This window comes from Girardinichthys multiradiatus, chromosome 11 (assembly GCF_021462225.1).
Source record: "Girardinichthys multiradiatus isolate DD_20200921_A chromosome 11, DD_fGirMul_XY1, whole genome shotgun sequence".
Classification (NCBI taxonomy): Eukaryota; Metazoa; Chordata; class Actinopteri; order Cyprinodontiformes; family Goodeidae; genus Girardinichthys; species Girardinichthys multiradiatus.
This window is the reverse complement of record NC_061804.1, coordinates 16,597,906-16,614,220: the sequence shown is the minus strand read 5'-3', so window position 1 is coordinate 16,614,220 and position 16,315 is coordinate 16,597,906. Positions and strand designations below refer to the sequence as shown.

The following is a 16,315-nucleotide window of genomic DNA, read 5'->3' as shown; positions in this document are numbered from 1 at the left end:
TTTGCCCATTCTGCTCTATAAAGGTTCTCAACGCTTTTATAGATTATAAGGACATATCTGGTCGACAGGCCTCCTCAGGTGACTGACAACACGTTTTGGTCAAATGTTGTTCTGGACTTTAGCTAGTCCATTCCAGACTTTTAATTTTCTTTGAGTGAAGCCTTTCTTTTGCTAATTTGAGTGTTTAATTGGACTCACTGTCATACTGTCCATCTTTCACCGTGTGTACCTATTTGGCACTATGCTATGTGTTTATTTCCATATCTTACGGGATTATGGTAAAAACGGTCAAGTTTGGTTTCATCAGAAAATAACACATTCTCCCACAGGTTTTGGGGAGACTTTAGCTAGGCCTGAACTTTGGAATAAAATATTTTTTCCTTCAAACCTACTCCTTAATCCTGGGCATAAAGAGGCAACAGGAACTTGTTGTCACACATATAACACCATCAATACATTTTAAATTGTTCCTTTGATATTACAGCCAGGCTCTTTGCAGCCTTCCTGAGCAGCTTCTCTCTTGTCTTTTCATTAGTTTTGGAGAAATGTCTAACTTTTGTACAGAATCATGTACAGTCATGAGAAATCCAGATGAACCCAAAGTTTTAGAAAGAATACATTTAAATTTTTACCAATTTTTTTTTTCAAATTGTAGACCAGAAATTAAAACATATTCTAATTTCAGACATTTCTGGAAAAATCTGCACAGGCCCTTCAATCTCCCTGCTACAGAAAACCTGGAAAAATAAACTCTCCTGTTTGGTCCAGGGTTTCTATCTACAACCCACAATGTGTCAAATTACATAAGAATTACACTGAGTCCAAGTCTTTTTCCAGGACTAACAGCAGAACGAATCGAGAGGTACTAGAGTCCAGCAACTTTAGAAGGAAATTCAATCTAGATTCAGCTTCCCTGCTACCTTTAGATATTAAGAATTTCAATGTAACATAGTGCAGCTCATCTTGGCTTTGGTGTTTTCTCCACCTACTTGGCCAGATGTTTCATCAGGAGCTCCAACATCTGTCTGTTCTTCTCAGGTAATCGGTGGACGAGAGCATGGATCTCTGTCACTCTGGCCTCTGGGTTGTCCATCTCTGAAGGAAGGCACATAAAACGGCATTGATTGAGGTTTTTTGAGAAAAAGAGACTGTCACAGATCAGCGCATAGCAACTGTCAAATATATAAGGGAGGCACCAGTTATTTAGCTGGTGACCTGGACCCAGGAACCTTACAATCTGATGGAGTCAACTGGTGCTTCCTCCAATATAAAGTATCTCACAAAAGTGAGTACACCCCTCAAACTCTTGTTTAACAGTGTACATTTTTTGTCCCTTCAAAATAACTCAACACACAGCCATAAATGTCTAAACCACTGGCAACAAAAGTTAGTACATCCCTTAGTGAAGATGCCCAAATTGTGCCCAATTAACCATTTTCCCTCCCTGGCATCATGTGACTTGTTAGTGACACAAGGTCCCAAGTGTGAATGGGGAGCAGGTGTGTTAAATTTGGTGTTATCGCTCTCAAACTCTCTCATACTGGTCACCAGAGGTTCAACATGGCCACAAAACTCTGAATATCTGAAAAAAAAAAAAAGTGTTCTACATAAAGATGGCCTAGGCTATAAGAAGATTGCCAATACCCTGAAACTGGGGAGCTGAAGCATGGTGGCCAAGACCATGCAGCGGTTTAGTGAACGTTAAGGTTGTGTGCAGCAAGGTACTGCACCACCAGCAACATTTATGGCGGAGATGAGTGTACAAATATATTGTTTTTATACACATAATTTGTCACAAAAAGTGATTTTAAGTAATAAGGTAGACTGGGATTCCCCTGTAAACAAAGCCAGATCTTGGTCCAGCACTCTGGGATTTTCTGCTAATTGTTATCTGTTTGTGGCGACTGAAAGTGAAAATAAAGCGTTAAGTAGGTATCTGGTGAATAACTGCAAGTACAAGAATATAAAATGTTATACTCTCTGCAGGACATTTTAATTTAATGTACCCATTAAAAATGTACTGTTTTGTCCCAGGTACCTCGGAAATATATTTTAATGGAGTACCCCTTATCAAACAGAGCACTTTCACCTTTCTTTCTACATAAAAAATACACATTCCCTAAGACTGGCTTTTCATGTAAACCTAACTTAGTGTAGTGGGAACTCTTTATTATTTTCCATTTTTCATGGTTTTATGCAGACAGCCCTGCTGGAGGAGAGACAGTTCCAGTTTCCAAAAGCTCCCAGTGATCCTCTTCACCCTCAGTCCTGCCATCATCTACTCCACTCTCTATGCATCTTCTGCTTTATGAAATATTTGCTTATGATTAGAGAGTGAAGGTATCAATTCTCTGTACTTCCGAACTGATTATCTGTTCCTTTTCCTTTTTTTATTCTAATGAATACAACTTTACTAAAGACATGTTTCTGTTTTTGTTGTAGATATCTGATATGAGTTTACCTAAAAATAAGTGTGTTAATGAGTGTTTAGTAGTTGCAAATAAATTGCAAATAAATCATGTAGTTGTAAAGCAACAACTCTGGCCAGATGCAGGTTGGTAAAAAATTGTATGTAAAATAATGATTTAAACTTTTCCTGCTAATGGATCTAGTGCAACTTGAGGAATAGTGGAACAAATTAATCAACTGTATAACTCATCATCTACTATTACTTACCAGTTGAAACAAAAATCTATGAATTAGCTAATATTCTTTTAAAGGGAGTAAAGGAGTACAGTATGAAGCAGAGCATGATCCAGTCTCTTCAAAAAATGGGCAGCAGGGCAGTATTCCAACATGATAACACCCCAAACACACCTCCAAGATGACACTGCTCTGCTAAAGAAGCTTGGGGTAAGGGGGCTAGACTGGCCAAGCATGTCTTCAGACCTATACCCTATTGAGCATCTGTGGTGCATTCTGAAACGGAAGGTGGTGATTGCTCCAACATCCACCAGCTCAATGATGTCGTCATGAAAGAGGATTCCAGTTACAACCTGTGAACCTCTAGTGAACTCTACAGGTCCTTCTCAAAATATTAGCATATTGTGATAAAGTTCATTATTTTCCATAATGTAATGATGAAAATTTAACATTCATATATTTTAGATTCATTGCACACTATCTGAAATATTTCAGGTCTTTTATTGTCTTAATACGGATGATTGTGGCATACAGCTCATGAAAACCCAAAATTCCTATCTCACAAAATTAGCATATTTCATCCGACCAATAAAAGAAAAGTGTTTTTAATACAAAAAACGTCAACCTTCAAATAATCATGTACATTTATGCACTCAATACTTGGTCGGGAATCCTTTGGCAGAAATGACTGCTTCAATGCGGCGTGGCATGGAGGCAATCAGCCTGTGGCACTGCTGAGGTCTTATGGAGGCCCAGGATGCTTCGATAGCGGCCTTTAGCTCATCCAGAGTGTTGGGTCTTGAGTCTCTCAACGTTCTCTTCACAATATCCCACAGATTCTCTATGGGGTTCAGGTCAGGAGAGTTGGCAGGCCAATTGAGCACAGTGATACCATGGTCAGTAAACCATTTACCAGTGGTTTTGGCACTGTGAGCAGGTGCCAGGTCGTGCTGAAAAATGAAATCTTCATCTCCATAAAGCTTTTCAGCAGATGGAAGCATGAAGTGCTCCAAAATCTCCTGATAGCTAGCTGCATTGACCCTGCCCTTGATAAAACACAGTGGACCAACACCAGCAGCTGACATGGCACCCCAGACCATCACTGACTGTGGGTACTTGACACTGGACTTCTGGCATTTTGGCAGTTCCTTCTCCCCAGTCTTCCTCCAGACTCTGGCACCTTGATTTCCGAATGACATGCAGAATTTGCTTTCATCCGAAAAAAGTACTTTGGACCACTGAGCAACAGTCCAGTGCTGCTTCTCTGTAGCCCAGGTCAGGCGCTTCTGCCGCTGTTTCTGGTTCAAAAGTGGCTTGACCTGGGGAATGTGGCACCTGTAGCCCATTTCCTGCACACGCCTGTGCATGGTGGCTCTGGATGTTTCTACTCCAGAGTCAGTCCACTGCTTCCGCAGGTCCCCCAAGGTCTGGAATCGGCCCTTCTCCACAATCTTCCTCAGGGTGCGGTCACCTCTTCTCGTTGTGCAGCGTTTTCTGCCACACTTTTTCCTTCCCACAGACTTCCCACTGAGGTGCCTTGATACAGCACTCTGGGAACAGCCTATTCGTTCAGAAATTTCTTTCTGTGTCTTACCCTCTTGCTTGAGGGTGTCAATAGTGGCCTTCTGGACAGCAGTCAGGTCGGCAGTCTTACCCATGATTGGGGTTTTGAGTGATGAACCAGGCTGGGAGTTTTAAAGGCCTCAGGAATCTTTTGCAGGTGTTTAGAATTAACTCGTTGATTCAGATGATTAGGTTCATAGCTCGTTTAGAGACCCTTTTAATGATATGCTAATTTTGTGAGATAGGAATTTTGGGTTTTCATGAGCTGTATGCCAAAATCATCCGTATTAAGACAATAAAAGACCTGAAATATTTCAGTTAGTGTGCAATGAATCTAAAATATATGAATGTTAAATTTTCATCATGACATTATGGAAAATAATGAACTTTATCACAATATGCTAATATTTTGAGAAGGACCTGTATACCCAAGAGAGTTAAGGCAATGGTGGCCACACAAAATGTTGACACTTTTGGCATAATTTGGACATATTTGGGGTGTACACACTTTTGTTGCCAGCGGTCTAGACATTAGTGCCTGTGTGTTGAGTTATTTTGATGCAACAGCAAATTTACACTATTATGCAAGCCGCACACTGACTACCTTGCATCAAAGTGTCATGTTTCAGTATTTACAAAAATGGGAGGGGTGTACTCACTTTTGTGATATACTGTATTATGTTGCACATAGAAGCATTCATTATTAAGGTCATGTGCCAATGAACCAACTAACTGACTGACTTACTAAGCAAATAAACAAAACATGAAGTAAAGCAATTTTATTGTCATATCTCGCACTTTTATGTTTTGTGGTGTGCACAAAAGGCAATAAAATTACACAGTCGTTATCTGGCCTACAAAAAAGATATGTTGTCCTTCTTCCTCAGTTGGTGTTTTAATTGAATTGTTACTCTGCACACCAGTGACACACACTCAAAGAGAGCTCTATCTAACTGTTTTAGAAGAAAACATGTCTTTATTCAACCAGAAATTAGAATGAACAGAAATGTTTTGCACACTAATTCCAAGAAGTTAAAAGAGAAAAGGAGTTATGCTGCGTTCCATTAACCTCTGAAGTTGGAAATGGAATGTCTGAGTTTACGTCATCTCCCAGTTGTAGCGGTCCAGTTTCCTGCTTGTTTTTGTATGTATTGCAAGCAACTGTAACAGCAGTCTTACAACAATTACAATGACAATAACACTGTTCCATGCGGTATTTCGTGCATATAAACAGTGTTGAAACATCTCGTCTTATAAACACTGAAAAATAGTACGGGTATGACTGACTAAATGTTGCATAAAAAATAAAGAACTGCTAAAAACAGTCACAGGAAGAACATTTTACTACTATTGATGCGAGTATTCAACCGGGTATGGTCGTGCTGCCCCGACTTTCCGATTCGTATTTCCGAATTGGCGAGTGTTCCAGTTAAAATTTCCAGCCCGAAAGATCGGAAATTCCGACTTCCTAGTACAAATGAAACGCAGCACTAATCCTAACAACTGATCTAATTTCAGTTCTTAGGCTGAATCCCACTTCATCCCTTGACACTCACGGATGGTAGCGTTTAGCCCCACTCTTCTACGGTGGATATGTTGTCTCCACTGTTTCTATGGTGCGGAGAACTAATGGGAAAGGCTTTGTAGACCTAAAGAATGCAGAATGTTCTGGGGCACCATTGGCAATTATTAGGAACTCACAGATATAAAGTTAAATCCAAAATTATCCATACCCTTGCCTGATTCTCCATTTTAACTGACATTTCTGACAATCATTTTCTGTCTATTTAAGTATTAACTTAATTCAGTTCCAAAAATAAAAACAGAGGCTTTATGGTTGAGTAATTTCATGTATTCTTTCTCTCTCTCTTTATGCCCACATAAAAAAGAAATACTTTTTATCACAATGCACTTAAAATGAGACAAAGTATTGATTATAATTATGCATTTATGAACAACAGTAAAGTCAAATCTGAGCCATATTGGGGGCTATAAAAGTAATGGTGTTTCAGGGATATGCTTCAAAGGAAGTTTGAAATAATCCATGTAATGTCTGGTAGTTGTGTTTATTATACTGGCAAAATAACAGAATATTGTTCAAGTTGCATACCAAAGCTTTCAATAAGAATGACTGTGATTAACAGTGTACACCTTTTCATGACTAATTTGTTAGAGATCATTTAGAGATTTATCTTTTTGGTCAACTCTGCTGGAGAACGGGAAAAGCACTTTGCCTTGTATACGGTTAGGGCCAACAGACCTGTTGTTAAAGCATCACTGTTTTAAGTCAACAGAAAGGTGACAGAGCGCTCACAATAGATCAGCCCTCGAGCTCTGGCTGTCAGCAGAAAGAAATGCAACACTGGCTCAACCACGGGGCTGGCAAGCTCTGTTGCACACTTTAATACTAACAAAGTATTTCCATAAGGACAGATCATCTGCTGCAAACACAATAGACTAAAACATGAAACCAATTCATTATACTAAAAGTAAAAAAGATCAATGACTAAATGATCAAGTTAGTCAATTGTGACTAAAACAACTTGAAAATTTTGATAAACATCCAATAGGTCAACAAATAGTCATTTGATAAAAAATATAGAACACACTCCCTCCTTTATTCCCACTAAAATGGGTGAAATTACAAATAGGAGCATCAAATCAGGTTTACACAATGAGAACATCATTAATCAGCATTTTGAAAGAGGTATGCCCTGTTTAAACCTCAGACATTTACTGTAGTTTGGTGTCCTCCAGACTGTTGAAGTGAAAATTAACACCATAGCGAAATTAAAAGAGCTGTGTGAGGCCTTCAGAAAGATGAATATAGCAAATTATGAGTCTGGTAACAGTGCTTAAGGGCTCTTAAAATAATTTGAACATCGGCCATTCCACTGTACAGAAAACCATTTCAAGCTGAACACATTCAAAAGAACTGCCAACATGCCCAGGTCTGACCATCCAAGTAAGTTTACCCTAAGAGCAGAGCGCAAGATGCTAAAGGAAGTCTACAAAAACTCACAGGTTGTTGGAGCTTGATGTATGCAGATGCATGCCTGTACAATAAGAAACAACATAGGGCAGACCATGGTTGACAGACCATGACTTTTGAACACAGCCACACAGACCATGACTTTTGCAACAGATTAGAGTAAAATTTAAATAGTTGGACAGCAGAATAGAGGACCTGTTTGGCATAAACAAAATACAGCATTCCAGGAAAATAACTTCATACCAACTATGAGGGGTGAAGGTGGAAGGGTCATGGTACGGAGAGGCTTTGCTGTGGCAGAACCTGGCCTTGTTATTTTTTTTTTCCAGAGATAAAGACAACTGGATCAGACATTGGTATGTGAAAAATCCTAAATAAAGAAATAAAAAGTTTGTGGGAATGTCATAATTGTTTTACATGACTGTATCTGTAAAATGTTTAAGGGATATCCTAAATACTTTTCCAAGGCCCTTTTCACAAAAAGCAACAACGTAATTGTATAAACAAAAAATGTGTTTGAGAAATTATTTCAAGCTCTTTGTAGTTTCTCAGTTATGCAAATCTTGTTCATCAGAGCGTAAAAACATTTGCTTTACAAATTAGTTGATGCAGAGAGTTCAGCTCTGAACTGACATTAGGAGAGAGACTAAAGGGCAGCACATATCAGCGGCGCCAGACAAGGAAAGAAGTACTCCCCCATCATTTTCTGTTAAACAACCTACACTGATGGCATCTGGTAGGCGACCGATGCTGGAAGGCACGCCATCCAGCTATCATTTTAAAACCTGTTCTGTTCAGAAGCGTAGATTCCTTTAACAAAACAGACCATGGCTGAAACCCAGTAATCTATCAGTCTCAGAACATTTCCTCATGACATCCAATGTGTGTTAAAGGCACCAGTTGACACAAGAGTGAATTTTAGAGATATAGCTTGGTCAAACATCTAACTCACCCCATTTGTATACCCAAGAGCAGAATAAAAATCCTTTTAGCTATCAGATGAAACTGAACAATGATTTAAAAGATAGATTTCAGTTGATATTTGCTTAATAGGTAAATCCAAGCTTGTTAGACCAGCTGCTTGCAAAGAGGTCTTCTATTGTCACTGTTTTGCCTCTAATTTATTTATTTCATTCAATTCATTGAGTATAATATAAGACACTATCATAAACTGAATGAAGGGTTGTTTAGTTTTCAGGACATTTAGAAAGTGTAACCTTGAAGGAAAGTGTTAGGAAAGAATAATTTTAATTCGGGTATATAAAAAAATCTGGAAATGCATGGGAAAAACCAGATGTCAGCGCCCAGAAAAGTTAATCCATTGGTATTCTCCTGTCAGCGTGCACAAAAGACAGGTATCAGAAGTCAAATTCATCCTACCGCACCTTCTGCTCCTCCTCCCCTTCCTCTTCTTCATCTTTCCTTCCTTCTACAACGAACCAGTTTCCACAACATCTTTCTTTTACTTTAACCCTGTCTCATTTTTTTGTTTGATGTGTGTCTCATGTTTAAACCTGATATTGGACACAGGATGAGAGTAAACAAAGAGGAAACTTGAGGAGGAGCAAGATGAGCGACTGTGGTGGAAGGAATTGGAGATGTAAAAGGGAGAAGGAAAGAGGGAGGAGTCGGCAAAGGGAGTTCAAACCAGGACAGTGTTCACATAGCGCTCAATTGCTTCTTCGGGGATTAGCGCCGAGACAAGAAAATAAAAATACTCAGTCACATTCTTTAAAATACTGATTCATGCCACTTAAAAGCTAACTTAATCAGAACCATTAAACAACAATTATTCCAAGCATTATATGGAGAAAAGTTCCAGATTTGCTTTAAACCAGCTACATTCACATACTCAACTTCCACAAGTTGCTGGCCTAAAACAGGCAAACATGCATATAGAAGCAACCCTTCGATTCTTTCTCTGGTTGGATTCGCTATGTATGGAGCTGCATCCTGGCAGTGTTACCAGGGACAGAGTCATTTCCTGGAGCTCATTCCCATTGCAGTTGAGCTTTCCAAAAGATTTGCTGCAGTTAAACATAGAAAACCTGTCTGCATATCCTTTTAGGCCATCCCTTTAAACCAAACTGCAACTGATCTTACCATTTGTTAAAATACAGTAAAAAAAAGAATAAAATCAACAAGGAAAAAGAGCATTTTGGACAAAAATGTACAGTGATTTCAAAATGTATTCATATCCTCTAAAATATTTTAAACATTTTTAGTGTTGCAGCCACAGACTATAGTCTTGAGATACATGGTCTTCTATTTTTTTCATAACTAAAAACCTAAAATTTTTCAGTTCTTTGCAAAATAGCTCAAACTCAATCAGATTAGATGGAGAGCATAAGTAAAGCCTTGCCATAAAATGTTAATTGGATTTCACTCTGGACTTTGACTGGTCCATGCTAATACAGGAATAGGCTTTGATCCAAACCATTTCATCATAGCCCTGCGGTCCTGCTGGAGGGTGAACCTCTGTTTAGTTTTCTTCTAGCATTGGCATTTATTTAGCTCCATCTATCTTCTTATTACATCTGGGCAGGTTCCATATCCCTTCTGAAGAAAAGCATCCCCACAGCATGATGCTACCACAATGTGTCATCCAGACCAGAGAAATATCTTCTATGTCTGCTGAAATATGTTTGGTGCATTTGCCGATTTGTAGAGTGCACAACTAACAGCTGCCCTTTGAACAGATTCTCCCGCATGAGCCATGGATCTCTGCAGCTCCTCCAGAGTTACCATTGACCTCTTGGCTGCTTCTCCACTTTAGGTGGAATGCTATATTTTGGTAGGTCTACAGTGAAACCTTTTTTTTATTTTTTTTTTTACAACGGATTAAATTTATAAAAATGATTGTTGTAGATCTGATGAAGCTGATAACCTCTAGAGGAAAGCCTGAACCAGTCTCTGCTTGCAAGAGTTTATTTTGTATCCCAGCAGCAGCAAGGAAAGGAATGCAGTGGACTGAAACGATTGCTTTGGCTGTTGGACAGTAGAGATAATCAATCTCTAAAAAGGCTGAGTAAGCCAAGTTTTTTTTCCGTCAACAGGCGCTGTGTATTAAAATAGATCATTTTCAGCTGGGGTTTGGCAAAACATGCCTAAAAAAAAAACCTGAGCTAGTTTGCACCATTTAGTTCAGCAACCCGGAAATAAGTCCCATTTATCTCCTTTGCACACAAATTCATATGTTGCCGTGTTTTAATCTCATCTGAGGATCTCCTAAAACATGATAAAAGGAAGAAAAAAAAAACATAGACATTACTATTACAGTAAAAATACTGAAATCCCTGCTTAATCCATACCAAAACTGTGTGGGATGACTGAAGAGGATTTCATCTTAAATCAGCAACAAACCAAAGGTTACCCACTGAATTGCACTTTACAGAAATCTGTGCGAATGTTGTGTAAGACATTAACGTTTTTTGGAGCAATCCCTCTTTTCTTTGAATGGCTATCATGTTTTCATGAGCATTTGGGAGGTAAATGAGATGCACAATAAGAAGACACTTACTGGCAGCTTTGATGAAACTTCTCTGGTACTGGTACGTCATAAGAGGTGCAGGCAGCACCCTGGAAAAACAGAAGTCAGGTAAAAGACTATCTACTAAGCTAATAAAGCAATTAAAATATACTGTCTCCTTAGAAGCTGAATCAAGCAGAAATTGTCCAGTTATTACAGAGATATGAAGAAATAACTCTATGCCACACAAACCTGAGATAATGCTTGATGGCACTTGTTATTGTTTTAATCTCCCACTCTGGGTTGTCCAGCTCCACGTCAGCACACGTCTTAGGATCTGATGGACCGAAATACAAATATATAACTGAGATTGTCAAGCATTTTAAATATAACTACTCAGTTTCCCCTAAATGTATGTGTATGTGCACATTCTTTACTGTGTGTGTTTCTGCGTTTACCCATAGCCAGGCTCAGTAGCTTTTGTACTTTGGAGTTTACACCAACGATTCTGTACAAGCCCTGCTCATCAATACCTGCAGGAGCAAAGATGAAATTAAGAAGTTCTTCATTGGACATTTTTAAGCAATTACTACATAAGTTTATTCATCGAGCATTCTCCAGGAGTTCTGATAAACAGAGGCTGAAACACTGGAAATTAATCTTGAAAAGTTGAATATGGATTTGTTTTTTAAAGGTACAGTATCCTTCACACATAGTAGCACTTCTATTAAAGGTAAAAATGTCCTACAAGCATTATAATAAATACATCTTTTATTGTAGTAACAATGTCAAGAGCTAAGGATGCTGTTCACTCTGACAAGATTCACAGGTTCTCTGGAAGGGAAAGAGCCCCACAGCATCACATATTCTAAGTTAAGTCATACTTATACACCAGGAAAACAGAAAGACGAACCCCCAAGGCATTCCTACCATCTCATAAAGATAAAATAGAAATAATGGTTACATTTATTTGAGTAAATTTGAACAGTTTTATTTTATTTTAGTTGTGGAGAGGCATCCTGGTATAAAAACCTAGAAAATGTGGTAGCAATAATAAGGCACTGAACTGGATCAGGCAGAACTGTTTTATATGCTGGCACCAATCAGTGAGCTAACAGAAAACTGATTTTAAACAAGGTCAGTCAGCACAGTTCATCATCCAAACTGAATTTCTATAAATTAGTAATTAACCTCTTTTATTGAACTAAAGATCCCAATTCTGGCAGCTCAGAAACACAGGGACATATTCATACAGAAATTACAATGTGAATTCATCCACTGAAGAGTGAAGAGGCATAGAACCGGCAGCAACAGCAGCTCTTAGGGCATCTGCTTAACAAGGTCCCATTTTTTTTTGTTGGAACATGCAGACCTTTACTTTGACATTTTAGAGGAGCATCTGAAGGCCAGAAGTTACTAGAAACATCAAAGAGATGCAAACTCAAAAGGTGGCAGCTTTACTTTCATTTGACTTAATCTTTTATAACATGGCTTGCCATGTCAAGGACTCCACGTATTCCCACAAGAACAGCAATATCTACAGAGCCTTGTGAAAGTATTCGGCCCACTTGAACTGGTCAACCTCTTGCCACATTTCAGGCTTCAAACATAAAGATATAAAATTCTATTTTTTTGTGAAGAATCAACAACAAGTGGGACACCATTGTGAAGTGGAATGAAATTTATTGGATGTGTCAAACTTTTTTAACAAATAAAAAACTGAAAAGTGGGGCGTGCAATATTATTCAGCCCCTTTACTTTCAGTGCAGCAAACTCACTCCAGAAGTTCAGTGAGGAACTCTGAATGATCCAATGTTGTCCCAAATGACTGATGATGATAAATAGAATCCACCTGTGTGTAATCAAGTCTCTGTATAAATGCACCTGCTCTGTGATAGTCTCAGGGTTCTGTTCAAAGCGCAGAGAGCATCATGAAGACCAAGGAACACACCAGAGAGGTCCGAGATACTGTTGTGGAGAAGTTTAAAAAAGATTTCCCAAGCTTTAAACATCCCAAGGAGCACTGTGCAAGCAATCATATTGAAATGGAAGGAGTATCAGACCACTGCAAATCTACCACGACCCGGCCGTCCCTCTAAACTTTCATCTCAAACAAGGAGAAGACTGATCAGAGATGCAGCCAAGAGGCCCATGATCACTCTGGATGAGCTGCAGAGATCTACAGCTGAGGTGGGAGAGTCTGTCCATAGGACAACAATCAGTTGTACACTGCACAAATCTGGCCTTTATGGAAGAGTGGCAAGAAGAAAGCCATTTCTCAAAGATATCCATAAAAAGTCTTGTTTAAAGTTTGCCACAAGCCACCTGGGAAACACACCAAACATGTGGAAGAAGGTGCTCTGGTCAGATGAAACCAAAATCGAACTGTTTGGGCACAATGCAAAACGATATGTTTGGCGTAAAAGCAACACAGCTCATCACCCTGAACACACCATCCCCACTGTCAAACATGGTGGTGGCAGCATCATGGTTTGGGTCTGCTTTTCGTCAGCAGGGACAGGGAAGATGGTCAAAATTGATGGGAAGATGGATGGGGCCAAATACAGGACCATTCTGGAAGAAAACCTGTTGGAGTCTGCAAGAGACCTGAGACTGGGACGGAGATTTATCTTCCAACAAGACAATGATCTAAAACATAAAGCCAAATCTACAATAGAATGGTTCACAAATAAACGTATCCAGGTGTTGAAATGGCCAAGTCAAAGTCCAGCCCTCTTGATGTGCAAAACTGATAGAGACATACCCCAAGCGACTTGCAGCTGTAATTGCAGCAAAGGGTCGCGCTACAAAGTATTAACGCAAGGGGGCCGAATAATATCGCACGTCCAACTTTTCAGTTTTCTATTTGTTAAACAAGTTTGACACATCCAATAAATTTGATTCCACTTCACGATTGTGTCCCACTTGTTGTTGATTCTTCACAGAAAATTAGAATTTTATATCTATGTTTGAAGCCTGAAATGTGGCAAAAGGTTGACCAGTTCAAGGGGGCGGAGTAATTTCGCAAGGAACTGTATATATATATATATATATCAACATCCTGTTAGTATACCTGTGCCAAATACATTAATTCCCTCAATTTTTGGGGGACATATTTTTCTTGCTTTAGTTTGATCATCGAGTCTCGTAATTTACCGTCCTTCAGTATGATTATTCTATATGTTCTGGTATAGCTTGAGATCACATGACTCAAATAAAATGGACAGATGATTTACAAGGTTTTCTCCCTTTCCCAACACACCTGGTATCTACTTAGAGTCCCCTTAAAACTCTCAAAATCCTAAAAATATGTTTTTACAGACTTTACATATAGCATTTTCCATATATATAGAATACACAGAATAGAATTTAAAAACGTCATTGCACACCTAGGACAAGCAGATGTCCACTGGATATATGCAAAAGTAAAACAAACCACATGAATAAAGCAGGAGAGCAACCAGACAGATATACTGTTAACATTATACCTCGAGTTTCCACAGCGTAGATGAATTTTTTCATGACGTTGAACCCAGTGACATCCAGCTGGGCCACTGGTGATGGGAGACAAGCACAATGAGCATGAGGCGATTAGCAGCTTAGAAAAAATACATGATGAAAAGGTCTTCCACCTTTACATTTTTATAACCTTCAAAAATGTATCCTCTCTTTCCACACTTGCCTTTTAGGTTCTGCTGAGATCATATTTTGAAGCTAAAAGAGTTTGAATGCTGCAAAAAGTCTTCTTCAGTGCATTCCCAAATATTCTTAGGGACATCAAAAATCTGCGCAATTAGAATACTCCAGTTGGTGGTCTCAATTTCCCCCATTGGGGGAAACCTAAGTCTGACCAGGTGAAACAACCCCACTGTATTACACAAAAGGCATCACCGGTCACCTCTTTCCTTGTACTCTTAAGCCCCCATCTGTCATCACACCATATTCATTTTTTTTTGTGATTGCTCCAAAGCTTTGCGCTCCCTAAAATGAAGGCACCCATTTCCACATGATGATTTTAAAAACTACATGTATGTTTAGTTCCAATATCTTCAGCTTTTTTTTTTTTTGCACTGTGCATGCGTTGCCAGCTAAAATATATTCATCCCCAAAGCCCTTTTTATGCATAAATATTATAACTGATCTACTTACTGCCTTCGGTTTGGTTGTCTTTGTTGAGATTGTACACCTGCAAACAAAAGAGAGACAATGCATCAAATTGTCCAACTGTAAAACTATTTTTTATTAAGAAAGAATGTTCGTATATTATACTAAGCAACTGTTAGCAACTGATACATCTTGTGCAGATGCAAAAACCTTACCACATTATTATGATGTAAAGGAAAATTCATGCAGACCTTACATTTAATATAGACTTTAGCACACCCTATAATTAAAATTGGCCATACATGCATAGAAACCTGAAGAATGCTTGTTTTCGCTTGTTATTGCAAGCAACATTAAAGATGGATTCTAAAATGAAAGCTGCAATATTTTTCATAAGACCTTTTTTTTTGTAATTCGTAGCTAAATTTGATTTATAATCAAGGTTGAGTGTTTATTTGCTGGAATGTTTTTTTTTAAATTTTATTTCATGGTTTTACAAAGACAAAAAAATAAATGTTTGATAGTGAAGTCTGATTTTGTCTCAGAAAAGAGGTTCAAGCAGCAGTGAAACTCATGAAGACAATAATGTAGATCATTGCAGTAATGTGGTATGGTTGCATCCATGCTATGTGTTGAACAAATGTTCTGCAACGTACTCCAAGGATATTATTGTGTGTAATATGGGATGAAAAGAACTACATTTGGGCGGGAAGGTCAATACCAAAAGGGTTTAAGTTGGCAGTTCAAACATTTTAAGTTTAGTAGTGTGTTTGAAAAGTATTCACACCCCTTGAACGTTTATTTTTAAGCGATTTACTGTGAAAACCAAACACAACGTAGTAAATATCTTAAAGTCAAACATAAATAATCTGTTGTTTTCAATAACTTTTAGAATTACAAATCTGAAAAGTGTGACATACATTTTTATTTCATTCCCGCTCAAGTCATTACATAGCAAAGTTGCACATCCTTTGGGGTATGTCTACCAGATTTGCCCTAAACAATAACATTTTTGCCTCTTCTTTACAAAACAAAACAGATTCCTAAATCGATTTTTCTCAGGTGATGTCTCTTCTTCCCTGTATTTAGCTCCATCTTCCTCATCGACTCTGACCAGCTTGTGTGGCCCTGAAGAAAAGCATCCCCACAGCATGATGATACCACATTTCACGGTGGGGATGGTCGGTTTTCGTTTTCTGCCACACGGTGTGTTATATGAAGATCAAAAACGAAGAGCACCTACTTTAACAGGTTTGCTGATTTGTCCTTGAAGTGGCTGCTAGCAAACTGCCGTCATTTAACAATGTGGTTCTGCAGCTCCTCCAGAGTTACCATGGAATGATTCTCTGAATAACGCTCTGCTCTGAGATAGCTATGTACTAATCAGGTGACTTCTGAAGGCAGTTCATTGCTAAGGTTTTTTTATAGGAGTATAAGTGTAAAGAGGGCTAAATAAGAATGCATGGCACACTTTTTTTTATTGTAAAAAACTTTGAAAACCATGATTCATTTTGCTTCCATCTCACAGTTATGCACTACTTGAT

General features: G+C 38.6%; 1 protein-coding gene across 1 annotated transcript in view; it reads right to left on the bottom strand.

The window, feature by feature from the left end:
* LOC124876665 (rho GTPase-activating protein 26-like) overlaps window positions 1-16,315 on the bottom strand; it is a 109,572-nt gene that overhangs the window by 16,339 nt on the left and 76,918 nt on the right. Inside the window, exons 12-17 of the mRNA XM_047379617.1 lie at window positions 14,817-14,853; window positions 14,156-14,221; window positions 11,126-11,200; window positions 10,920-11,004; window positions 10,719-10,777; window positions 990-1,095 (exon numbers count right to left, since the gene is read on the bottom strand). Coding sequence (XP_047235573.1) covers window positions 990-1,095; window positions 10,719-10,777; window positions 10,920-11,004; window positions 11,126-11,200; window positions 14,156-14,221; window positions 14,817-14,853 — 428 coding nt within the window. The remainder of the gene's footprint in view (window positions 1-989; window positions 1,096-10,718; window positions 10,778-10,919; window positions 11,005-11,125; window positions 11,201-14,155; window positions 14,222-14,816; window positions 14,854-16,315) is intronic.